General features: G+C 41.9%; 2 protein-coding genes across 3 annotated transcripts in view; one reads left to right on the top strand and one right to left on the bottom strand.

Moving 5' to 3' along the window:
- Positions 1-9,032, top strand: part of LONP2 (lon peptidase 2, peroxisomal) — a gene marked incomplete at both ends in the record, with an annotated part of 80,825 nt that extends 71,793 nt beyond the window's left edge. For both annotated transcript variants that reach the window (XM_084257657.1, XM_084257656.1), the window contains 3 exons: positions 3,430-3,637; positions 4,062-4,252; positions 8,811-9,032. In XM_084257657.1, the coding sequence (XP_084113783.1) occupies positions 3,430-3,637; positions 4,062-4,252; positions 8,811-9,032 (621 nt within the window). The remainder of the gene's footprint in view (positions 1-3,429; positions 3,638-4,061; positions 4,253-8,810) is intronic.
- Positions 9,033-13,074: 4,042 nt separating this feature from the next.
- SIAH1 (siah E3 ubiquitin protein ligase 1) lies at positions 13,075-14,095 on the bottom strand. The gene has a single exon (XM_084256719.1). It carries the CDS (start codon positions 14,091-14,093, stop codon positions 13,245-13,247), a length of 849 nt encoding a protein of 282 aa, XP_084112845.1. The 5' UTR covers positions 14,094-14,095; the 3' UTR covers positions 13,075-13,244.
- Between the last annotated feature and the right edge of the window lie 13,386 nt (positions 14,096-27,481).

The raw sequence follows: 27,481 nt of genomic DNA, 5'->3' as shown, positions 1-27,481 counted from the left end.
TGAGCAGAACCATCTGATGGCGGATTCCGAGAGCGCCCACCAGCGCGCTGCACTCCTGTCAAACCGATGAAGGCAGCTCGAGGTGGGTAGACTTGGGCACTGGGCGCCCACCACGAGCCCGCGCTCCTGGAGCCAGCCCAAGCCCGCACCTCCCTTTCCTGCCTGCTGCTGAGGTGGATTTGCAACCAGAAAAGCCAAATATTCATGAAGTCAAGACTCCTAGGAGCCTATACAAAGACTTAAAAGAAACTGGCAGATGGGTGGCTGCTGTGGTGACAACTGAGCCGAACATGAAAGCGCCAGCTGAGCCGTGAACCCCGGCTCTGCGTGTGCTCGTCCTGCAGTGGAGGCGCTCACGCTACTCTCATGTCTCAGGCCTTGTTCCGACGCGCCTCTGGTTCTTTTTCACCCAGCAAACTGCTTATATTTTAAGTGGCTTTGCAGCCACTCAACGTGCCATTCCAAAGCCGCCCCTATTGCACCTCCCCGGCTCCCCGGCTCGGGCCTGGTTGCTGCGGGCCCCTCAGCTGTCCTGCCGTGTCTGTGCAGTTGCCTCTTATCTCACGTCCTCGGGAAGTGCCACTTCCAAGAGGTGCTCACTTTCATGCTCCTGTGCTCTGTCATGGAGCCCGCTAAGGGGAAGCACATGGAGTGGATGCAAAACTCCTGCTGGTGGGGCTGCCGGGGTCCGGGACGGAGCCCTCGGCGTTGGCCTCAGCGCCAAGTGTCCCCTAGAGCTGAGCCTATTTACCGTTTCCATCAGTCGTGGCTATTTTTAGTCAAATCAAGAGAACAGTGTGAAGTTGGCAGTGACACCGTGCTCAGCTGCACCGTGAAGGCTGCTATCATTTAAGTGTTAACGGCGCGACCATATTTCATAAGACATACTGTTAGTAATTAGGCTTGTCATTAAATATGTTAAACACTTCCTTAGTCTGCATATGTACATGATTGATGGAATTATTACAGAAGAAATTGACCGTTTCTTTGAACAAGATTTGGCTAACAGATAAGGAAACTAAGGCACAAGAATATACCAGTGAGACATTGAAGGACAAAAATAAACTTGAGATACTCACTTTCCACTTAACATCTTGTGAGAGAAAACTCTAAACTTCAAACCTAGAGCTGCTTCAAGCCTAAAACTGTCTTGTCTGATTTGTAACTGATGATTCTGCACACCGGCAATAGGATTTAGAAGTTATAAATATAAACACTGATAGATAAGCATAGTTTTTCTATGCTTGTGCTGGATCACTCACTCAGGGACTGCTAGAGGTGTCTGGAAAGCTGCCTGCATCCGAGAGCAAGACGGGAGCGGTTATCTTACCCTAAGATTCATATTCACGTCTCTCATCTTTTCTGAGGGAAAAGTCCATTGGAGCTGGATGCCTCATGTTTTCAGAAACGTGCCCTTGAATATTGAGTCAAGTCTTAAGAATTAAGGACTCTTACTTCTTAGCTAGCTGTGAGCCATAGCCACAGGGATTGCAGGTTTGTTAGCAGCCCCTGCCCTTCAGTCCTCCCACCTGTGCACGCCCTTGTTGAGGTACACGGATTTCATCGTCCCCATCTTCAAGTTCACAGGAGAGCTGTTACCACCAAGTTACAATAAAGTCATAAGCCTGGATGCTTTTGGTTTGGCCATTTTTACTTAACTAGTCCCCTCCCCCCATTAACAATTTACTGGTTCCTGCTGTCCAGAGCACCAAGATCCTGCAGCAGATGGGAGAGTTGAAAAACTAGCTAGGTTTCTTGAAGCAGTGTAGCAATCAAAAAGAATCTTGCTGCTGCTTTGGGGCTATTTTAGGCATTCTGACAAATGAATTTTGAGGATTCAGCTGTAAAAAAAGGGATTGTTCTTTTATAGCTGACAAAATGGTGCAGATCCCTTTTTCTGTTGAATTAACACATGGTCCAGTATATTGAGGATTAATTCTTTAGAATTAGTTCATTTGGGGGCCTCCCCTGGTGCTGCAGGTGACTGAGCGCTGCGCTGTGAAGCTGTCCACAGCCTCTGCAGCGCTGGTTCGATCCTGGCCGGCCGGTGAGGGTCCCACATGGCGAAGCAGACCTCTCCTGTTGCGCCCGCTGCTCCCCTCAGCAGTGTATTTCGTCAGTCTGCCTGTTCTGTTCCCCGCTCTGCCTCTGGTGAATCCTCTCACTCTCCCACGAATATGGCCTGTACCCTGGTTCTTGTATAAATAAATAAATAAATCTTTAAAAAAAATTAGTTCATTTGGCCCTAGGGATGAGCCATATAGTAAGCAGCAACCCTTGAATGTTAGTAAAGCATGAAAATTGAGGTTTTTATTAGAAAAAACAAGTCTTGTGAAGTCTTATAAATTGTTGTTGCTGTTTTCCTTAAATAGTGCTCATTGTTTACATATTGCTCTTTCCTCTCAAATAAATACAGACCAGGGCCCATGCCTGCTGGAGAATGAGGCTGTAGTGTGTGATAGCAGCTCAGCTGACATTGCATTTGGGCCTTCCAAGTCTGCCTTGTCCTATGACATTAATTAGAATTAGTTTTAAAACATAAAGCCAACTTAAAAATAGGCTCTTAGGTTTACTACTAAAAATAAGTACCCAGTAGCTTCAATAAATGCCTCAGTTTAAAATCAGGTTTCTCACCGACTAAGCTCAGCAGCCCAACCCTTTAACCAAAAACTGAAGGCCACAGACTTGGAGGCTCTGCAGTGAGAAAGTTACCTCTCTGTGGAGAAGTCACATTTAGGGTTAGTGCTGGACTGACATGTTGTGTTCCCGCTCCCCTGACATAGATAACTTCTGTAGGATAAGAAATTTGGAGTCCCAAAGGGTGCAGTAAAAATCAACTTTCTATGTGTCTCCATATCTTGGATGTGCTGACCTGGCTGCCTCATCCCCGAGGCTGATGGTCTTGGGCAAGTGACATGCTCAGTGCAAAGTGGCAGTGAGGCAGCACTCGGGAAGGCGCCCGGGACGCCTGAAGTAGTCTTCATAGTATTTGAGTGTCTCTGCGACAACAGTTCCACTCATGGAACATAACCATGAGTGGCAGAGAAGTAAACTCCACCTCTGGAGCTAACACTTCATAAATGTGTGTTAAAAAGAGGGCTTCTGCTTTATTTTAGGGCAGATAAAATCTCTGGGTTTGTTCCTTGAAAATGAGAGCATGTGTGACTAGATGTGACTCTTCAGAACCAAAATTATTTGTACATATTTTAAGGTAAAATTGTTTCTGGTCAAAGTCAAAGAGGAAGTTTTGGTTTTCTTCTGGCAGAAATTATGATGAGCTGGTGTGACTCCAGATCATGTGAAGGAATAACAAACACTTTGATGTATGACTTAAATTTTGGCCTCCATGGGAGAAGATCTTTGAGGCGTAGTGTGATTAGGTTCATCAGCCTGAAAATCATTTAGCTCATTTCCCTTCTTTCTCTCAAGGTGTCTGAGCGTTTGAGTCAACCAGGAGTGGCGATAGGTTTGGCCTGGACCCCCTTGGGTGGACAAATCATGTTTGTGGAAGCAAGTCGAATGGATGGTGAAGGCCAGTTAACTCTGACTGGCCAGCTCGGGAATGTCATGAAGGAGTCCGCCCACCTGGCTATCAGCTGGCTCCGCAGCAATGCCAAGAAGTACCACCTGACCACTGGTGAGTGACCTGGCACGCTGGGCATCCGGCTGAGGGCAAGGAGAGCCTTGGACCCTAATCCAGGAGGCCCCTCCCAACCCTGTAACAGAGAGGAGCTGAGCCTAATTCACCGTTTGCACCTTCAGTAAAACACAAACCTTTGATTTTGAACCCCTGTGGAAACTTTAGATCCCATTTTCAGGCTGTTTGGCTAGTGCCTGAACCACAAACTCTTGTAATTCCAAGGGTTTGTTTTGTTTTTAATTGTCTTGGAATGGAATTGCTCTTTCAGACCCCCCCATTCTAGATGTACTCCCCTTTAATATGTTAAGGGATGTACTTGTACCCAAAACATGTATTTTTTCATTTCTTTGATTTTTTTTTTTTTTAAAGAAGAAAGCAGGTTTAATTTTTCTACATTAAAATCTTCTTTTTCTTTTTAAAGCTTCTGGAAGTTTTGATCTTCTTGACAACACAGACATCCATCTGCACTTCCCAGCTGGAGCTGTCACAAAAGATGGACCATCTGCTGGTGTTACCATAGTAACCTGTCTCGCCTCACTTTTTAGTGGGCGGCTGGTACGTTCAGATGTAGCCATGACTGGAGAAATTACACTCAGAGGTCTTGTTCTTCCAGTAAGTATGAAGAAGCCTATTAATTTCTGCATTTTAATTATATTTTTAAATTTAAATAATGGTTTGCCTCTTTCGATGAATACCTTCACTTTAAATACATATTAAGTTTTTATACCCGTAACTCATATTTTTAAATTTCAAGCAACTGAAAGAAAAATAATCATTCTCCCATTTCCAAGAAAGACTTAGTGTGGAGGGTGAGGAAGGGATACTGGTCTGGTTATCAGAAACATCAACTATTCAAAGATTTGACTTTGTTCTGGCTAACCGATTGTTAAATATATAGCTTATGTGTGCCATAGGATAGTGCCGATCTTTAAAATGAAACCCAGTTCGCATCTTTTGGAATTCTTGCGATATTTCCATCGTCCTGAGAAGAGGCAGGTAACTTAGATGACTGCAGCTGATCGGTTTATAGAAAAACAGCTAATATGAAATGGAAATCGTAGTGAAGACGACCCATGTTTAATTGCTGAGTCTTGAAAAAGTCCTGTAATTAGGGCCTTGGCCCCTACCCTGAGCGCTTATAAAACAGATACAAGGCAGAGAAGTCTCAGGGATGATTAGGCTTTCGAGTCATTACTTAGCCAGCTCCAGTCTCCAACAGAACTTGGCAGGTCCATAGCAAAATGAAGAGGGGCACGGGGATGTTCTTTATCTCTGAGGACATCTTCACTTTATGAGGTAGTGGTGAAAGAATCAGAGAATCACTAATTCTTACTTTTAAACTCAACCAGAAAGGCACAGCTAAACCCGATTATGATATATTTGGTGACCTCGACTTGAAAGGAATGACTGATCTCTCTTCTTCACCTGACTGAGGACTCAAAACTGGGTGGGCGCCGGGGACAAGAGCTGAGGGCCGAGGTCACCTCTGGGCACCGAAACCACCTCTGGCACCAGGGCCTTTGCCTGACCACTGCGGCGGCTCCACCTCACCCAGTTCCACACAAGACAGCTGCCTCGCACTGAGAAAGTGATCAGGATGAAAATCTGACCTTCCGCGGCAGGCCTCCCCGGTCTCACCTTCAGGAGCTGAGAGGGACAAACCCTGGACACTGTCATTGTCTGGGGCAGAACCAAACAGCCTGGTCAGAGCCATGCGAGCTCCAGGATGGGCTGGTGTGGGTGGTCTCTCCCGGGGGCTCTGTCTACACTGTCCCCAGCATCTGGGGAGTCAAGCCCCTGAACCAGTCTTGCCTGCAGGCTGAGTGTGGCTGCTTCCTTTTCCATTGGTGGGAAGAAAACATGTAAGAGCCAGGGAGGAGCTAGCCCATGAAGTCCTAAAGGAACTCCTTGGTCCTGGGAAACATGGAAGTTTCCAGAATAGTGACTGAAGACCCAGTGCAGGACTGGAAAATATGAAAAGAGCAGATGGGAGGGACTGGCCCAACCACCAACTGGAGTCTGTCCTCTTCAGGAAACTTCCCCTCTGGTATTTCTGGGAACTGGGTTTCCATCCCCAGAATTGTCAGACCCTGAAGCAGCTTCAAGTGACCATCCTCAAATGGACAGGACAATCCATTTGGGAGAGGAAGCACAAGACCCAGAAACCACCCATGTCTGGGAAATCTGGAACAATCTCTTGTTCCTTAGCATTCTAGAGTCGGAATGTGAGGAGCCACTCCACGCACCTGCCCTCCAGGATGTTCCTGAACTGCTCCGCCTTTACTGCCTGCCTCCTTGCCCCCGGTGAGCTGAGCAGCCTTGTCTGCTGCGGCTCAGGAGCGCAGGCCCTCGTTCGGGAAAAAGACAAAACTTGCCGCTGACCATGGATCTAGGGCATACACCAGGGAGAGGAAGGAAGAGCACAGGGGTCTGTGGAGATGGGTCACGGATACTGTGGTGGTAGAACTACAGGGACTGCACTTGAGGGGAGAAACCAATTACTGTACAAAAATGAACAGTGTGGGAAAGTTGGAAAAAAAAAAAACCTCAAAATTAAAACAAGTCAGTCATGGGGATATAATGTTAAAAAAGAGAGTGTGGAGCCATCAGCTGGTAGCACAGCTTCCTCTGGAAGCAGGAAGGGTCCTGGCTGATCAAACAGACTGGGAGGGAGAGTCTTCCCAGCAGGAATCTGGAAAAAGCACTGGGTCCGGGCCAGAAGGCACAACCAGGAGAGCAGAAAGGAGATGGGAGACGAAACCGAGAAGGTTCCTTGAACTCTCTGTAGAACAAATTGTTCCTCCACTTGGTCCCCTGCTCTCAGAGCAAATGAGGCTTCCCTCAACCCCCAGTCCCCAAACGGGAGCCACACAGCTTTGAGTAAGCCTTTACCTTTAAACTGTTACATGAGCATGAAGAGGAGCAGCAAACAGGATAAAACAGAGGTCTTGGACTTCAGAGTATGGTTTTAGACTTCAAAGTATGGTCAAACAACTATTCAGGGGAAAAAAAAAAGGAAGAAAAAGATCCAATATCTAACAGGAATTTTAGCAAACAGAAAATAGAAAATGTAACTGTCAAAAAAATAATGTTTCTTAGAATTTAAGATTATCTGCAGAATGAAAGGCCTGCACCATCTCGAAAAAAAAGATTTCTCAGGACTTTTCAGATCACCACAGAAAAGCTTTGTCATCAGTGACCCAGATGTGGAACACCTTCAAAACTCTGAAGGAAAATGATCTTAAACCTTACTGCCAGTCAGGTGGAATTTTTTCATCCAGGTAAGGGATCGGTTTATCTTACATTCTTCCCGGAAAAGGTACTTTGGAAGTATGCAGGAGGATGAAGCAGCAGGCATGAAAGCAGTTCACAGTGGGCCAGGGTGACAGGCCTTGAGGGGCAGCCAGTCCTGTATTTTTTTTTTTTTTTAAGATTTATTTATACAAGCACTGGGCACAGTCGGAAGCGCAGGAGGGCAAGAGAATTCACTAGAGCCAGAGCAGGGAGCAGAACAGACTGACGAAGTACACTGCTGAGGGGAGCAGCAGGCAGCAGGAGAGGTCTGCGCGCCATGTGGGACCCTCGCCTGGTGGCCAGGGATTGAACTGGCGCTGCAGAGGCTGCGGGCAGCTTCGCAACCCAGCGCCCAACTGCTGCGTCACCAGGAAGGCCCCTGTATTTTTTTTTTTTTTCTAAATTGAGGTGATCTTGGGTCATAGGTGTGAGATACAGCATCAGAGTTGGACAAGCGTGTGCTGCAGCTCCTAGTGGTCTAATTTCTGCCCACCACCCACCTGGCCTGTCACTGCTTTACCCACCCTTCTCCATTCTGTTAGAGTCTAAAGGTTTTTGTTTTATTTTCTCTTACTCCGCTTGGCATAATCCCCTCAGTACAGAGGATGGCAGGATTTCCTCATTCTTACAGCCGAGTAGCATCCATCGTGTAGACAGACGCCTCCTCCTCTACCCACCAGCTGTTGGTGGACACTTAGGTTGTTTCCAGCTGTAACTACTGTAAATAATGCTGTGATGAACAGGGGATGCTTCTATGTTTGCAAAGTAGCGTCTTTGTATTCTTTGGGTAGATACTAGGAGTAACTGAGGTATGGCATTTCCATTTTTAATTTTTCGAGCAGCCAGTCTTGATTGCAGCAGGAGGGCGCTGAGCAGCCTTATCCAGGGAGTACGCATTCGTGGTGGGCTGACTGGGAGCTGTTGTCTACTGCCGCGTTCCATACCACCCCAAGACAGTAATGATTATTCTCACAGTGCCCATGGGTCAGGCATTCAGGAGTGGCTTAACTGGGCCCTTCTTGCCAGATCTCTCATGCCTGGTCTCTCCCATTTTATCATCATACCACCAGTCAGGTCCCCGTCTGCAGTTTGACCGAGACAGGAGCACCTGCTTCCAGTGCGGTTCTCTCATGACTAGTAAAGTTGGTCATGGGTGGCAGTTGCTCGGCTTAGGGCTTCTCCACAGGCTGCTTGGATAACCTCAAACATAGCGGTTGGTGACCTCCAGGACAAGAGATCCAAGATACAGATCCAGGCAAGCTCTCATTTGTTCTGTCACTCAACCTTGGAAACCATGTAGCGCCAGTTCCACCACTTAGTTTTTCTTGTGAGTCGCTAACCCTGACCTGTATTCCAGAAGGGAATTACTCTGCCTTCTGAAGGGACCCTTGTGGACCTATTTAAAACCACAAGGCTCTAGTTTCAGGATGGCCGGAAACTTCTTCAGGTAGCCCAGAGGTTACAACTTCAAGAACCTCTATGGAAGGAAATAACCTGACATACAGCTAAGCCCCGTGGGAATGGAACTTGGGGTCAAAACAATGCGATGCTTTTCAGAATCTACCTTTAGACGAGATTGCTGGGTTTACAGAATGAAGTATGTTAACCTGGGCAGTAAACAAAAAGGACAGAAGAGATGCTCATACCTATCAAAAACTAAGAATTTTCTCCCACTGAAATGATTTTAACGCTAATTGAAATGTAAGTGGTTGCATTAACCTTTTTAGTAGCTTTCCTAGCTCAGGCTTTAAAATGGAAGAGTCGTTGGAAGCTTGAAAATAGCAGTGCTTCAGCTCAGTGAAACAAAGGTGGGCCAGGGTTTTTTCCACAGCTGAGGAATCGTCTGAGCTTTCTTAAATTTTGTGTGTCCTTCTAGGTGGGTGGAATTAAAGACAAAGTGCTGGCAGCACACAGAGCAGGCCTCAAGCGCATCATCATCCCTCAGAGGAATGAAAAGGACCTTGAAGAAATCCCAGGCAATGTGCGACAGGATCTAAGTTTTGTGACAGCAAGCTGCCTGGATGAAGTCCTTAATGCGGCTTTTGACGGTGGCTTTAGCATCAATACCAGGCCTGGTCTTGTAAGCAGCAAACTGTAGGCCTAAATCTCGACTCTGTAGAAGAATTTTAAGAGGTACCAAAAGGTAATGACAAGGTTGATTTTTATCCACGGCAGTAGGGATAAGCAAAACACCCCCACTTTGCGGACATAATCATATTAATGAACCTCACTCAAATGTCTGACTGGTGTTTATTACAGAATTTTAATTTAATAAATTAATAAAAACTAAAGTGTCATCGGTGGTGTCACGCTGTCTGCAAAGTTGTAGAGCAGTGGTGCTCAGTGGGTCCCCAGAACGCAGCATTTACAGTACCTAAGAACGTGCTAGAAATGTAAATCCTCAAGCCCCACCACCAGCACTTTTTGAATCAAATTCTGAATTCACATCCACAAATTTAAGATCCCTCTGATTCTCGTGCATAGTCAAGGGCAAAAACCATTGATATGGGTCACTACCTTGGACTCACCTGTAGATGTTAGTGGATCCTGAAAATCACTTGATTGGAGAACTTGGCCAGAGAAGAAAATATAAGCAATTGGTAGTCCTTATGGAAAATATTCTGTACGTCCCAACACAGCTCCCTTAAGCTGAGGGAAGCAGCACTCCTCAGGTGGTCCTTTGTATCAGAGGGACAGGTGTTAGCACCTGTCACAGGAACACACGGACCTAATGTCTGTCACCTTAGATAAAAACCGAGTCCCCCGCCACCGCCCAAAGACCCAGCCTCATTCCCCTATCACTGAGTACAGGGTCACGACGTCAGGCTCCTCTATTTACTAGCTTGCTCCGTGGACTTTCTCTCTTCATTTTCCTCATCTGTAGAATGCAAGTACTAGATGTAAAGATTAAGCTAGAATCAAGTCACATTGAGCGGCTTCTAATCCAGCCAGTAATGTACTTCTGAATCATATATTACAAAACATAAGAAGGGATATTTTAAGATACTTTGGAATTTCTTAGATGAGAATCTGGTCTGCAAATTACCCAAAATACCTGTAGTGACCCTGCCTTGTTCTGTGAGGACAAGTGAGAAGCAGCATCACAACATTAAGACATTCAACTGGCTATTGTGTCTCATTTCTGTTCAGTCATCTTACAGGAGACATCAAAACTTGTCGTTGTAAACTGAAACTCCATCCTTTCAACAGTGACTTCCCCTTCCCCCACCACAGGCGGCCACTACAAAAATTTCATCCTGGCTAACAGCACTAGTAGATGCTGAACAGAAGGGCCAACAATAGCTATGCTTGTGGCATTCCTGATCTTAGGGGCATTCAGTCTTTCACCATTAAGTGTGATCTTGTGGATTTCTTTGCATATATTTACCAGGGTATCTATTCCTAGTTTAGGGAGCATTTTTGTCATGCAAGGGGAAATATATGTTGTCAAAAGCTTTTTTAGCATGTACTGAGATGGTCACATGGATTTGGCGTTCCATTGAAATGATGTAAAGTCACATGTCCCTTAAGAGGATACATTGAGAAATGTGTCGTCAGATAATAGTAACAACCTATCAAACTAGCCTATGAATCAGCAGGACAAATTCAAGTTTAAGAATACAAAAGCATCAAGCAATAGGTCTGTGAAGGACAAAGTCAAAAAGTGCCACCTACCTATACATTCCCGAGAGACAAGACACCAGAGAGGAACGCGGAGGGCAGTAACAGCAGAGTGAATTATAAAGATGATTTAGGAACAAGCGTTAGACATCCTAATATCAAATGGTGAAGCAGAGCTCGGCATACAAGAATATGAAGACGACTCGAAATTAGTTGACAGATATTTACACATCAGCCTCAATAAGCTGTCAAACGTCTTAATTTGTATAAATCAGCAAAACATGAGGTGATACTGACAGACAGTCTTTCACATGGCTGCGCTCACCAAAACTTCCAGAAAGCATTGATAGACATACCAAGACCTTTAAAAAATAAGTCAGAGAACATATAGAAATGTTCACAGGTTATTTATAAATAGCCAAAAACTTTTTATGTAGACAAGACACATCCAACAAGAAATTGGCTAAAATTAGTCCATCCTCACAAGTTACCCATAATGGTGGTGTTTTTTTTTTTTTTTTTTTCACAATGAAATGCTTAAATGATCCTATGTGGGGTGTGCAAGGGAGTGACTAATTACATGATCCCAAATTACATGGTTTCCAAACAAATGTGTGTAAGCACATGTAAATACACACAGAACTAGGAAAATAAAAATATTTGCAGTAATCTCTGAAAGATTAATCTCTCCTGTCACTTTCTCACTTTCAAAGCCTGCATATTGAGGACATTATTTTTATAGTCAAACATTGTAAACAATGTTTCAAAAACAAAATAAGCCTTCATAAAAACAATCCAAATATTAAAAGAAAAAACATTTTTCTAAACACATGTTAAGAGAAAAAGACCTGGATTTACATTTCTGGTGACATTTTGCAACCGAAAACTAGCACATTAGCACTCAAAAAATAATGCTTATGTAGGGACGAGATGCACAATTTTCTTTCCTGAATAGGTATCTTTGCTATCTGGAACTAATGGTGGGAGATGGGGGAGTCCAAATTTTATCCAGGTGTTGGGTACTCATAAAAACCACAGAAAACAATCTTTTAGAGACCATTTCAGAATCTCACCCCATGTGTGAAGGTAACTAGCAACAGTTAACTACATGGTGCTAGTTAAAGGCATAATAATAGCAGCTGACATCTGTTGGCTACATATGTGCAAAGCACTGTTCTAGGAAACTTACCTGTTTGACCCCTTTGAGGTAGCTACCATAATTAGCCCCATTTTATATACCAGGAAATTGGCTCCAGAGGTCACATGGCTGGTAAGTGGGTTAGAGGTAGGACTGGCCTGGAGCTCCTTGGAAACCTGGTTGCAGAGCCCAGGCTCATAACCACTAGACTATGAAGTAGTGAAGTAATTCATAACACTTTTAAAGGGGAAAAAACAGTGATTAGCATTTCAACTAGTTACTCTCAACAGAACTGTGAAAATTAAAATGTAATCAAGGAGAGGGAGAAAAAAACACAAGACTTAGGCAGTCCCAACAAGACATTTACCCATTCTTTTGCTCTGCTTCAGAATAAAACTCTACCCATATTTCAAAATACAACTTTGGATTTTAATCAAACTTGAAGCTAAAGCAGACACATTACAGTTTTTAATTTGCCAGATATTCTTTTAATGAGAATTATAAAAGCCCAAAAACATTTTTTTTTGCAATCTGCCTTTTTAAACAAATGATTTGCTTTTAATTACAAATACTGTGTAAGACGATGCCTTCTTTTGCAAAACCAATAAATACAATAACAAATTTCAGATTTTTCCAAGAAATTTGGGGGAGATGGGGAAACCTGATTTTTTTCAGTATTAAAAAAAAAAAAATCAGTATTCCCTAACCTTTCAAAGAGTAAGCGCAAAGGTATGACTCAACTGGAGAAAAAAAGAGAGACACCTAATAGCTGCTTTAAATATTTTATCTGATAATTCTGATGTTACACCTTTCTTTTGTGGAACCCTTCAACAAAATGGCTGAATTTAAAATATTTCTAATGAATTGATTAATGGAGGGAAAGAAAATATGTATTGAACACAAATGTATAAACTTCACCATAAACAATTATGCATATCAAAAAAGGACACTAACTTTAAAAAGGTACAAAAAATGTGAAGAAAAGTCTGAATTACAGAAAAGAAAGTCAATTTATTTAATGAAAAACTAGAATTAATAAAAATTAGCAAACACACACACAAAATAATACACACAGCAGCACTATGTATTGACTCACAAAGGGGAAAAAAAGCAGTGGCCCGAGACCACGCAACATGGCTTGTCAGTTAAAGGGGGGAAAAAACCACACACACAAGTTGCACGCACGCTCGCACGCACACACACTCGCAAAAAAACAAAAGCCCAGTATTTCAACAGTACACTCAATCTACAACAAACACAAATTCAGAATTATTTTACAATGCTTCCTTTCTTAATACAAAAGATGCCCACCTTGGGTGTATATATATATATTTTTTTTTCAGTGGTTTACTGTTGACTTATTTTTAAATATATTAGTGTTAACTACATGCAAGTGCTTCCTGTATTTAAGAGCCTTTCCTTTTATTTACCTTCACGTGTCTAGCTTCCACCTACCAAAAGTTTCAGGTTGGCAGGCGGATGGATGCCTTGTTCTCTGTGAAATAAAATGCAACGGTTTAAACACTGGCCAGAAAATGTTTGATTGCCATTTCAACACATGGAAATAGTTACATTGATGCCTAAATTGCCATTTTCTGCAAAAAGCTGTGCAATGCTGGTGTCAAAAACTAGGCAGTCACTATTCATAATGGCTGTTGCAATTCCCTCATGAATAGATCGAGGCGTCGCTTCCCAAGTCAATCGCCGTCTATGACCATTTAGCTCAAGTCGATAAGCAAAATTTTCAGCTTGCTTGCGTGTTCCTATCAGCTGTACAATTGCAAAGAACTGCTGGTGACCATCATATTTTTCCTGTTTCTCCAAAACTAACATGAAGTGAAAGCCAAAACAGGACTGCATCATCACCCAGTCCACAGCACCAGGAAGATTAATGTCCGTAGCAAGGAAAACGATATCCTCCCCCTGCAGGGTGGTAATGGACTTGTGCTGATGCATCAGGTGGGGCATGACGGCGTCCAAAGAGCCCTGCCATTTACAGGAAGCGCCCGGGCACGGGCAGGAGTAAGGCCGAAACTCACAGAGCTCCTCGTGGTCTGCTTTCTCTGTGTGTGGCAGGGTGATTTCACATCCAGAAGAGGCATATTTACAAGGGAAAAGTACTGAATTGGCCACTTTCTCCATAGCCAAGTTGCGAATGGATCCCAACGGGCCCCGGCAGGTCGGACAACATGTGAGCTTTGGGCGACAGTTGCTACAAACAAGATGGCCGCTCTGACACTGCAGAATGGGTGGTAACACATAGTCAAAGCAGACCGGACACTCAAAAAGACTCGCCAAGTCATTGTTGGATGCTGTTGTGCCAGTCAGAGCAGGCACTCTCTGGGATGGTGTACACTTTGAGGTTCCAGTAGGTAGTGCTGTTGCAGTCTGACGGCTCATTTCTGTAAAAAAACATAAATAAAAGTAAATGGAGGCAGGGGAAAAATATTTAGAACTGTAACTTGCCTTATCATGTTTCCATGCAGGTAAACTAAAGTTTCATACAAAATTTATGAGCTAAATAAAGGGAAATAATCAGGATTAAAAGAATAAAACGTAAGTGAAATATGGATTGTGCTGATTAGGAGTTGCATGCCTCTTTTCAACATGTTCCAGAACACATCTACAATTCTGTTTCTTTAAAAAGTGTTACAAACAGTCCTTGGATGGACTACATGGACTAAAATGCTGAAAGAGAAAGTAGACCATAAACACCTAAGAAACACTATGACTTTCTCCTCCTTCTGTTCAATTCCCCTACCAGGTCTGCTGATTTCCCATCCTGAGTCCGATGTTAACAGCCACAGGTGTACAGGCAACCAATGTGCTGACTCTGACGAACTCCTCTTAATGGTGCTTTAGTGGGGCATGTGGGGGATGGAGAGGGGTGGTCACAAGGGGAAGAGCCTGTGGCAACGGCATCATCAAGTCAAGTCTTCCCCTGGAATGGTAACACCAGGTATCTTCTTTCCTACTGATCAATGCCGCCCTCCCAAAAAACGGTAAGGGAGAGAGAAATGGAGCACCATCCTCAAAAGTTTCTAAGCCTGGTATTTACAGAAAGGAAATCATTCCACTCTACGTCCATTCCACAAGATATAACTTGCAAGCAAAGGAGAAAGAGTCAGGAAAAGGTAAAAGAATAAAGATAAAAACACCCCCCCACACACACACACAAATATACTGGGGACAGGGTTAAAGAATTCCATGTACCTCGGGTTCACCAGTGCTCCTAAAGCACTAACAGCAACAGACATTATTTAAGAGATAAATGTCATCTCGAAAAAATGATGAACAATGAAATGGACTTGTCAGGTTGAATCTAAGATAAAACTAAGATAAAACAAGCACCTTTTCCCACAAATCTACCTTTGCTGCGCTATGGTAGGCCACTGTTTGTCTTGCAGTTTGACAAACAGCAGTCTGTTGATGCCCTAGAACTCCCAGTAACTATACTAAAGCCATATTCCTATAAAATAAAAATGTGAGTACTTTCTCAACTATAATCATTCTGTTGTACAGAATTTAACTTTGAAAAAACAATGCTGTTTACCAAAGTGGCCGATGTAAATGCAATTTGGGTTCTACATTAATCCATAACAGACACCTTAAATGAGGGCTGAGGGTGGGGGAAAAAAAATTCCACTGCACTAAAAAGAATATTCTAAACTTCAAGGGGCAACAAAATTGCATCATAGTGCGGCTCATCACATGAATTTAGGACATCAATCGACTCATCATCTGAAGTGCCTGTATGACCCAGATGTCCTATTCCAACAGAAGAACTATCAAGAAACTTCTGGAATGCAGGTACCCTCAGTGTGGGTGCATGACGAGCCATGCAGTTCAGGCCCTCTGTCTACAAAGGGTGGGAGGCAGCCTGAGCAGCACTCATACCTGTTTCATGGTCTATTTTATGTTGCTCACTTAAATGAGCAACACAATAAGTGAAAAATTGATTCCCCGGACAAAAAGCAAAAGGTCTAAGCCACCAATGTTTTTCAAACCACTAAGCCCAAACAGCTAATCAAATGGAAAGGTAGTAATCAATGGTTTATATTCAAGGTAACTAAGCAAGAAGGGCACTTGTTTAATTTCCTGATCTAGCAAAATAGTTATACATCTATCATCAATAGTTCAGGCTCGTTATAGTTATACCTATCATTTTTCCAAAATTGTATAAAACACAATTAAAACTCCTCTTCAAAACGCAAAAACAAGTGCAATTTGGCCAGGACTTCTTGTAAATGGAGGTATTAGGGGATAACAGCTGCTAAAATCTCCAAGTTCCCCAAAGTGAAATCACCCAGCCCCATCTTCAAACAGTAAAAGAATCCCAACCGCAGACCTGCAGGTATGAACCAAGGACTCAAAAGTCTTTGGACGACCCCACAGAAGTCACCTGAAGTTTGATTTAACCTTGAGAAAAGTACAGCAGACCAACAGAAACATCCCTGCAAGTTCAGTTATGCTGCAGCCATGCCCTGACCGAGTCAGATTCCACTGGCTTACAACACTTTCCAGCTTTGCAGTGTAAGCAAGCCACCCTCACATGCCAGTACCTTTTCTCTTCCTTGTCCCAGCAGCTGGTAAACACGTGTGCAAGGCGCCCCTCCAGGAGTACAGAGAAGGTATGGGAGACCTCCCAATCATGGGAAGTCGGGCAATGCATCCTCTTTCCCCAAGATGCACAGGCATTTCGGAACGGAGGCCCCTCCCGGATGCCCTTGGCTTGTAAGCATGCCGGGGGCCAAGTGATCAGGAAAGGAAGTGTCCTCCATTCACTCAGCAGCACCGGCCACTGGAAGGGGTCTAGATGAAATCTCTCCAGTCCCAAGGAAAGTCGACCCACCTACCACACCTTCCCGCCAGCTCAAATTCGCCTGCCTCTCCAAAAGTGGGAGCCTGTATGGGTTCTTTTAAAACTTCGTCTGTTTCGGAAGTTTGTCTTCCCAGAGTCACTGGTCCCAAGCACTTCCCCACGACAGTACGCGGCCACTGGAGAAAGGGGCGCTCCCTGGGAGCTGGCTCTGGAGCTAGGGTGGGCTCCAGTCCACAGAGCCAGGGGCAGAGGCAGGAGGCGAGCTGGGAAAGCCAGCTCCAAGGTTTGCAGAGCCGAGAACAAGGTCGCCAGCAGACAGCGCGGGGTGGGGGTGGGGCGGACGGGGTGGGGAGCAGGCAGCTCCGCCCCGCCGGGTCCGGCGCCTCAGAACTCCTCCTCACACACCCCCCGCCCCGCGCCGCAGCCACCGCCAATCCCCGGGACGCCTCAGCCTTTCCACCGGTTAAAGCTGAGGTTGAATCACGGCGGATTTTTGTAGGCCAAAATGATCAGATTTCCTATGATTTCAACCTAAGAGTAAAACACAGTATTGTATATGGGAAATGTGAGCAGACAAGCATTCTTTTCTGCACTGTGCCTGGTTAACCTTGGGAAAGTTTCAGTGAGCTAAAAACACTCGCCCTAACTCATTCAATAACTATTTTACAGGCATCCACTGTCCTAGTTCCCGAATCCTAACTCACGTCTCCACTTCTACTGCTGCGGGCACCGGGTTTTGTACTCCCCTTCCCCCTGCAGAAAGGCTGCACGCGGTGGAAGCAGTAAACACACACTGACAAAATCAACCACTTCAACCTCCAAACTGAGATGACATTTTCTTCCCGCTCTGGGAAAGTCATCTTAAGCAGCCCCATTAAAAAGAGGCTCCTGTTTTGTTTTTGAACAAGCATTACCCTTGCCCCAATAAAGTCCAGGGCCTCAGATTTGCATTGCATCAGCCTCATTCAGAGGTTTAACCTGTCATTACATCATGCTTAGGGCAGCCTTTAAACCCAGTGAGAGCTGGTGGCGGGGCGTGAACCCTGTACAATGTGTTGTGGATTATCCATGTTTCTGTGACAAATTTTAACTCTAACCACTTCCCCACCCTATCAGCGGTATGTATGTTCAATCACCACGACATCATTTTTTGATGTTAGGATATACAAAACCGCATTAAGAACAGAAATGTAACTGAAAATAATCTTCCCCACAGACAAATATAAATTACTATTTCCTCGTTTTTATTTGCTAGTACATATTCATTCTACACTGGTCTCAGGTTTCTAGGACAAGATATTTCAAATACTTTAGAAGGACAAACTCTTTCCAAACAAATTAAAACGAAACCACCCAAATGTATAAAAATAAGTAAAGGGGATGACTGATTCCTCAAGCAAAAACAAAATTTTAATTCACTTTTTAGTCAAACTTCTAAAAGACCTGTAGAGAGTCTTAGAGCACAGTTGGAAAACCATTCCTCTACAGACAAACCTCTCAACTTCATGAGAATGAGGACAGCAGAAGTGGAAGCATTCTAGAGCCCTCGGATTCTGACCCAGTATCACAAGCTCACCTGTAAAACCGGGACATTTCCAGCCTCACATGACTTTTGTCTGGATTAAGGGAGATGAGTAACATGTATATCACAGAAGGCATATTTTCCAAAATAATCTTGAGGTCAGCTAGCAAACAGAACTTACGGTTTCCATACATACTCTCTAAAAGATTTCTTAAGCTTGTAAAGGTTCCAACATGTCTGCCAAAGGTCAGCCGTTGTTTACTTTTTAGCACAATAAACCTTAATAGAATTTATCACCTAGGCAGGCTAGTTACACACTGGTTTTACAAAAAACTGAAAATTTTATGGAAACTACATTGAAATATGCCTATAGGAACTAAAGTGAGTTCACCATTACCCACTCTTTCTAAAAGATATATGTACCACACCCCCAATTTGATATAAAGTTTAGATTTTAATGTAAATCAAAACACTTTACAGTCTTCAGTGTTTTCTTAGGAATTGAAAATACTTAACCACTGCTTTGCCACATTAACATGTAAAGAAGTAGATGGATTAAGCTTTTATTCTAAATTTCATGTGGGAACCTGTTTCCTTTTATAAATGACGGATTAGTCATAATCTCACGTCTAGCTACTCTAACACACAACAATGTTGTGCTTACCATTCTCTTTCAGCTCATAAATAATATCCCTTTGCAGAGATGTCTGAATCTTAATGCCTGTCACTGAACTTGTGAAAAGTGTTACAACAGCAAACAGGAAGCTAATAGTTACAAAATAAAAGTTAAAGATAGAAATGTCATCAGATCAAAATGTATTGTGAGATAAGTTACAAATAGAACATACAAGGGAGTGTTGAACAGGGATGGGAGAAAGAGTTGAGAAATCAAGGAGACTACAGGCCAGAAAATGACCAATGATGTAGTTACCTGAGTGGTAAGATACTGGTAACTTTTAGCTATATTCTCCTTCAAAGGGGACAGTAAAAAGCTGTTCTATAAAGATTAGTCAGAATACTAAAAACAATCAAAATAAAAAGCAAATCTTGCAGACACAATTTATTAAGAGAAAATGCAAAATACCAATTCTTCCCTTTTACTTCACCACAGATTATTCCAGATTATTAACAATGTTAATATTTATCATAAAAGTACAGGTTCAGATTTTGAATTAGAAATCAATGGGTTAAATAAAATTCCATTCAAGGGCCTCCCCGGTGGCGCAGCGGTTGAGCGCTGGGTTGCGAAGCTGCCCGCGGCATCTGCCGCGCCGGTTCGATCCCCGGCTGCTCCCCGGCCACCTGAGGAGGGTCCCACATGGCGCGCAGACCTCTCCTGCCGCCCGCTGCTCCCCTCAGCAGTGTACTTCGGTCCTTCTGCCTGCTCTGCTCCCCGCTCTGGCTCTGGTGAATTCTCTCACCCTCCCGCGCTTCTGACTGTACCCAGTGCATGTGTAAACAGAACAAACAAACAAAAACAAATAAAGAAATAAACATGCCTCTATAAAAAAAATAAATAAATAAATAAAATTCCATTCAAAACATTTAAGGGCTTTCCTCAACTGCTTTGGAAAAGGTACTTTTCTCAACATTGTGACACTTCGATGGGTATTATGCAGAAATTTAAAATATTTTCTTAAAAAATTGCCTTTTTTTTTTTTTTTTTTTTTTTGGTGGGACCCTCGCCGGGGCCAGGGAACAAACCCATGCTGCAGAGGCTGCGGGCAGCCTCGCAGCCCAGTGCTCAACCGCTGGGCCACCAGGGGAGGCCCAATTGCTCCTATATTTAAGATTCACTTCCATACACTAATAAAAATTTTTAAAATGCAAGTCTCCTTAAAAATGCAAACTTCATTATAAAACAATAATGTTAAGGAAAAAACCTATTATTTCCAGTGTTGTAGCCAATAAGAGGAATTTTATAAGTTGTATTTTCCTAAAAGCTTCATTTTCCTGAAGATAACTCTGAAATTCCTATAGTTACAGAAGACCGTTTGTCTAGAAAGATGATAACATGAAGTGGGGAAAGGCAAGGACAAAGCCAGATAGAAAGCTACTGTAAAAACAGAAGCCTGAACAAAGGTGATAACACAGTGAACAAAGGAAAATGCAGACTGGAATGCAAATGTATAAAGCTTACTTTTTTTTTTTTGTAAGTGTCTAAATTATTTTGAGACTTTCACCTCTGGTTTAAAAAGAAAAATATAATACCAACATATACTTAATCAGAACCTACTAGGCACTATGCTAGATACTGAAACATGATAATAGATTAAATGCAAAGTAGGAGATGTCTAATCAAAAAAACAGCTGATAGAGTAAAGATTGGCGATCAGAGTTGTGAACATACAGATGTTATGTGAAGTCACAGAGGAGTTTGCCTAAAGCAAGAGAAATCCCAACATTTAAAGATTTACAAGTTCGTTATAGGTCTAAGAGGCAGTGGCTACCCCTACACAGCAATACTTCTCATTTTATTATGCTTACTAATCATCTAGGGATTTTGTATAAAATGAAGATTGTGATTTACTATGTCTGAAGTCAGGTTTGAGAATACATTTTTAACCAACTCCAGTTGTGGCCAATGTGACTGAGGCCCACCTCTGAGTAGTAAAATCTAAAGCTCCGTTAAGAAAAACAAAAGTGAGAGAAAACCAGGAGGTCATTATCTCAAAATTCAAGATAGAAATTTAAGATATATAAAAACTCACATACACATCAATATTAGAATAAATTATGTTTAGTATGTATCTTACAGGGAACTTACATTATTTCTGTAACCAGAAAAAAAAAATTAAAGGCAAAAAACAGACATCGTTATACATTCAAGAACTCAAGGAATCTGGTACTCATGAACCCTTCTCTTCAGAAGATACTTAATTGGGGGGCAGAGAAGGGGAATCAACCAAGTGATGAATTAAAATAACTTAGAAATGGCGAGCCTGTCTGTGAAAGAATTAGTCAATGACTCCATTTAAACACAGAATTAAGACTAAACTGTGGGCATTATAATTACCAATTACAATGTAAACCTCTAAGATTTGGCAAGGTGCAAATAATTATACCAATAATTAAAAAGCCAAGTGTAAGTAAATTAATGGCAGAGTCAACCATGTGGAATCTGCTAGGGTGTCAAGGAAATCAGGCCTAAAAGGTATCCATGGATTGGCAATATGCATTACTGGTGGCCTCTGCAGTAGCAACCTTGGAGATATGGCTAGTGTGGAAGTCAGATTATGAAGACTGAACAGGATGCTGTGTGGGGCTAGCATCTGAAAAGCAGGACTGTGGAGAGGAATGAGTCAGCAGGAAGGCCCAGGACATTTTTTGCTTGGTTCCCTTCTTCATTTACTCTTTAAATGAGAGTGACCAGCATAAAATGAAGGCTGGTAAGAGTTCGAAAAAAGGATAACCCAAGAAATATGACCATGTGGTAAAATTAAGTTCTTGGGGAGGTGAGAGGGGATTCAAAACTCAAGACAGAGGACTAGACTGCATTAGAAGAAATACTTTCTCCAAGGTAAGAATTTGAAGAGCTTGAAGAGTTTCTATTTTCTCTGCAAAGGAAGCATAGTCATCCCCTTTTGGGGGGGGCGGGGAGGGGATGGTGAAGAAATGACAATGTCAGAGGGCTGAAGAGATCCCTAATTAAGCATCAAGTCACCGCAGAGTCCAGTTTAATGAATTAGTTAGGCGGCTGTACTGTTAGGCATTTTGAGAACACATTCAAAATATAAGTCAGTTATCATCCTCGGTCCCAAAACACCCCTATTGCCTTGTTTAAAACTAAAGGAGAAATAATATGTCATTAACCTAATATGTTTTCCAAACTTTAGGATTAGAACTCTAAAACTAACCAAAGTGGTTAAATTTAATAGCAATTCCAAGCTCTGAGGAGCATCATGGAGCCCTGAACTTTCACTCTGCTGGTAGAAATACAAAAATAGTACAACCACATCTTCATCACTGCAGAAAATTCTATTGGACAGAACAGATTCTATATTCTATTTTACTAGCTATTATCCTTACATTGTTATTACATATTGAATCTACAACTATTTAGTAACATCAAGACAATATAAAAGATTGCAAATAGAAAGAATAGCATGTAAACACACTAAACCCACTCATCCCTAATATCCCTTGCAACAAATATATTTGTTTCTTCTTTTTTTTTTGGAAGACTTATTTATTTATGCATACGAGAAGTGGGGTGCAGACCAGAGGTGCAGTGGGGTAAGAGGATTCATCAGAGAGAGTGGGGAGCAGAAAAGGCAGATCCACTGAAATACACTGCTGAGGGGAGCAGAGGGGAGACAGGAGAGGTCTACTGTGCCATGTGGGTTGCTCCCTGGACAGGGCCAGGGATCACACTCCTGTTGCAGTGGCAGGCGAAAGTTTGACAGTGATGTGTCTTTAAGCCCTTTGCCACCAGGAAGCCCCCTATTTGCCCTTGAAATAATCTCACAAATGAGAATTAATATAATCTCACAATTGACATAATGAAAAGGTAACTCACAAATGAGAATTTAAAATCCACTTTAAAATACTACTATAATGAGCTCTGACAAAGCAGCAAAGACAACACAATGGAGAAAAGATATTTTCAACAAATGATGCTGGAACAACTGGATATACACATGCAAAAAACTCAATCTGCAAACGTATTTTACCTCCTTCACAAAAATTAACAAAGTGGATCACACACCTAAATGTAAAACTTAAAACTAAAAACCTGGGAGAAAAAATCTAAATGATTTTGATGTCCAGCAATGGCTTTTCAGAAACACCAATGACACAAACCTGGAAAGAAACATTGGTAAGTTGGACTTGATTAAAATTCTAAATATCTGCGCTGCAAAATACAGGGTCAAGAGAATGAGAAGATAAAATGTAAACTGGGAGAAAGTACTGGCAAAAGATTTATCTGATTAAGGACCGTTATCCAAAATATACAAAGAACTCTCAATGAGAAAACAACCAAGTCATTTAAATAATGGGCCAAAGACCTCAACAGACCTAAATAAAGATTATACACACAGCAAGTGGGCACATGAAAACACGCTCCACATTGATTGCCATCAAGGAAGTAAAATTAATGTGGGCTACTGCTACATACCTGTTAAAATGGCACTAGCAAACGCTGGTGGAGATGTGAAACTTAATCCTCTCATCCACTGCTAGTATTGGGAATAAAAATGGGATAGGCAACTCTGTAAGGCAGTCTGCCCATTTCTTTAAAAACCAAACATATTCTTACCAAAGGAACTGAAAACTTATGTCCACACAAAAATATGCACACAGATGTCTACAGCAGCTTTATTCTAATTGCCAAAATTTGGAAGGAACCAAGATGTTCTTTAGGAGGAGAAAAAAATAAATAACTGGTATATCCAATGGCACATTATTCGGTGCTAAAAAGAACTGAGGTATCAAGCAATGAAAAGACATGGAGGAATCAAATGCACATGACTAAGTGTAAGAAGTCAGGCTAATACTGAAAAGGCTAAATACTGTGATTCCAATTAAATGAGAGTGTGGAAAAGGCAAAACCAAAAAAAAAGTGTTTGCCAGTGGCTAGGGTGGAGGGAGGGGTGAGTAAGTGGTACAAAGATGATTTGTAGGGCAGTGAAACTACTTTAATGATAGACAGACATCATTACACATTTTTCAAAATTCATGTAACACTTGACACTAAGAGTGAACCATTAATGTAAACTATGGACTTTGGGTCCTAATATGTCAAATTAGGAGCCTCAATTATAACAAATACGCCACTTTGATGATGGGGGATATTGATAATGGGGAAAAGGCCATGCAAGGAGCAGAGGGTATAAGGGTAATCTCTGTACCCTCTGCTCAGTTTTGCTGTGAACCTTAAACTGCTCTTAAAAAAAAAAAATGAAGTCTACAGTTTATCTTGAACAAAATGGGTTTGAAATGCAACAAATACAGCACTGTAAATTTATTTCCTTTTACAATTTTCCTAACATCTTTTCTCTAGCTTACTTTACCATTAAAGATATCCTTAAATATGTAAGATAGAAGATATGTTAGATGAATGCTATGTTATCTCTAAAGGCTTCTGACTAGACTACTAGTAGCCAAATTTTGGGGGTTAGAGTTTATATAATGTGGTCTCCCTGGTGGCACTAGGGTTAAGTCTCAGCACTATTCACCACCATGGCCTGAGTTCAATCCTGGCCAGGGAGGTGACCCACATCTGGCACAGCAGACCTCTCCTGTCTCACCCGATGCTCCCCTCAGCAGTGTATTTTGGTAAATCTGCCTGTTCTGCTCCTCACCGTCTCTGGTGTATCCTTCCATCCTCCCTTCCCCCTGCACCTCTGACCTATACCCCAGTTCTTCCACAAATATAAATAAGTCTTAAAAAAAATAAAGAAAGAACTTACACGCTGATCTGTCTTCAATGCACAAGGTATCACTACTATCCTTAACCCCCATGGTGTTCAAGGATGAGCTGTCTTTTAAAAAATACCACATGGCAAAGTAAATCATTTTATCACAATAAACAAACTCTTCTAAAAAATGGATGTTCACTTATAATCAGGGAAATGGAAATCAAAATCACAATGAGATACCAACCATACAACAGAGAGAATGGCACACGTTACAAAAAAAAAAAAAAAAAAAACTAGCAACAACAAATGCAGGTGAGGATGTGGAGAAAAAGGAACTCTCCTGCACTGCTGGTGGGAGTGCAAACTGGTCCAACCACTATGGAAAGCTGTCTGGAGGTTCCTCAAACTACTAAAAATGGAGCTACCCATATGACCCAGCAATTCCACTCCTAGGGATCTACACAAAGAACACAAAAACATTAATTCTTAACCTGCAACCCTATGTTTACTGCAGCACTATTTATAACAGGTAAGATATGAAAACCCAAATGTTCAAAAATAATGACTAGTTTCACTTATAGGAGGAATAGAAGGGAACCAAATTAGGGATGAGGAAAAAAAATAAATAAAATAAAAAACCAAAATTAACAGGCAACTATAAATCAGAGACATTCTGCAGGGGAGGGGGAGGAGAAGGAATCAAAACAGGGAGGGACGAGCACAAGGGACTATAGTGATGGTGCACGGGTGAACTGGTGGTGGCAATTTTACAGGGACTACACCTGAGAGGAGAAATCAAACATTGTACAAAAAGGAACAATGTAAAATATATATATATATAAATAATTTTTAAAAATGGATGTTATTTCCATACCAATTCTCTAAGTTTCCAAAATAGTTGACATCAGTGTTGCAGAAACGCATCAATTCCTAGATAACAATTTCATTTTTCATAACATACAACTGTAACAAGCCTCAAGAATATACTGCTTGTATATAATGAAAAGAACACTAAATTTGGTTGGAATATAATTTCAAATCTGAATTCCTACTCTGACTTTCATTTTGATACTAAGAAAATTACAGTATCCTAGGTCTCAAATGTCTGTCTGTGAAATAAAACCAACAACAGCTTTTTGGAGGTTGATATCAAATATGAGGGAACATTTGGTATATTAATATCTTGCAATGAATTACTAAATAATTCATTCCAACGAGCATTAATTCTAGTAATTCTATCTCACAAGTATGGTAGCTAGATATACTCACTCAGAATAAAAATTTAAAGCAGGTCAAAATCAGTACTAATCTATGAAGAGATGATAAATACTAAGCTAAATAGAAAAGAGCACACTGAGACAGAAGAAATTAAAGAAACAAATCAAAAGTGGCATTAGAAGGCCTTAATACTTTATATGATTGATGACTCTTTACTACTAAAATAACAGAAAAATAATGGAATTTATGGAAAATAAATGTCTTATTAAATTCATGAAGGCTTATCCCACTGAAGTAGTTATCATCGGTGTCTACATAAGCATTACATCTGAAACTAACCCATTTTATTTCAAATAAGGATGTAACACATGAATTAACTTATACACTGTCCTCAAACTCGGATCCTATTCTCAAGTGTCCCTATTTCTCCACCAAAAGTTTAATGTTTTATTTTCCTGTATTTAATAATCCAAACAGCATTAGCACATTGTGAATCATCTGAATCCAATTGTTAAGTCATGTAATTGAATGACCCTATTTGCATTTATGGTCACACTAGCTGGGAGTTGATCTACATTACTCTAATTATGACGTGCTAAAGAGAAAAGCAAGAGGGGGACTTAACACATAAATGATGCATTTGTGTGAAGCAAAGTCCAATGACATCATGGTTTTCATTGAAGCACTTTACATGCTAGTGAGAAAAGCATCATGTGATAACAGGGCAAAGTATGTAACCTGCACTGTTAACAGCCAAGCCCATAACCCTGACTGAAGATTTCAATTTAGCAGGCAGTATCCACTACTATAATAAAAATCAGTATTTATTTGAATTTCATTGGCTTTAATTTAATTAATTGTATTCAATTTACAAGTTCTGAACATTACCCCAGAGTAGATCACCCACTTTGCACACTCTTGGTTTCTCAGCTCACTGGTTACTCCTCAGTTTCCTTTATTGATTTCCTGCTCCCCCCACCACCTCAAACTTGTGAATTTGGAAGCTGATCATGGTTCTCTTGTTCACTTTGGTAATTTCATTCAGTCTTGTAATTTTAAATTCAACCAACATGTCAGGAACTTCAAACTTTTAATCTCCAGCTCAGATTAAAAAACCAAAATTCCTCCAAGTTTTGGTCTTAAACACCAAATTTGTACCTCCAACTACGGGGGGGGGGGGGGAGGAGACACACCACGACCACGACCACGACCACGACCACGACCACGACCACGACCACGACCACGACCGGTGAACTCCTTAATGCTTTCCTAGACTATTCTACTCATAGCCTTCCCTCACCTGATTGGCAATTCCATCTTTCCTCCCCATTACTTCATTCAAAAAGCCTTAATATCATACTTGATTCTCCTTTTTCACAGCACATAGCTAAAACCATGAGGAAATCTTACTGTACCTCCTTTAAAAATATATCCAGAATCCAGGCCCCCCCTGGTGGCACAGCGGTTGAGTGCTGGGCTGCGAAGCTGTCCACAGCCTCTGTAGCGACCCCTGGCCACCTGCGAGGGTCCCACAAGGCGTGACAGACCTCTCCTGCTGTGCCCGCTGCTCCCCTCAGCAGTGTATTTCGTCGGTCTGCCTGTTCTGTTCCCTGCTCTGGCTCTGGTGAATTCTCTCACCCTCCCGCGCTTCTGACTATACCCAGTGCTTATATAAATAAATTAATTTTTAAAAAATCCTAAAAAAAAAAAAAATCCAGAATCCAACCATTCCTCACCACCAACCATACAGTACAAGTTACCATTATCGCACCTCAATTATTGCAATAACCTAACCACCTCTCTGCTTTTATCCTTACATCCCAGGTCCCACCCCAAAAGAGGTTCTGAGTACATTAATCAGAAA

Source organism: Talpa europaea (assembly GCF_964194135.1).
Source record: "Talpa europaea genome assembly, chromosome: 16".
NCBI lineage: Eukaryota > Metazoa > Chordata > Mammalia > Eulipotyphla > Talpidae > Talpa > Talpa europaea.
This window is presented reverse-complemented; position numbering and strand designations above follow the sequence as displayed.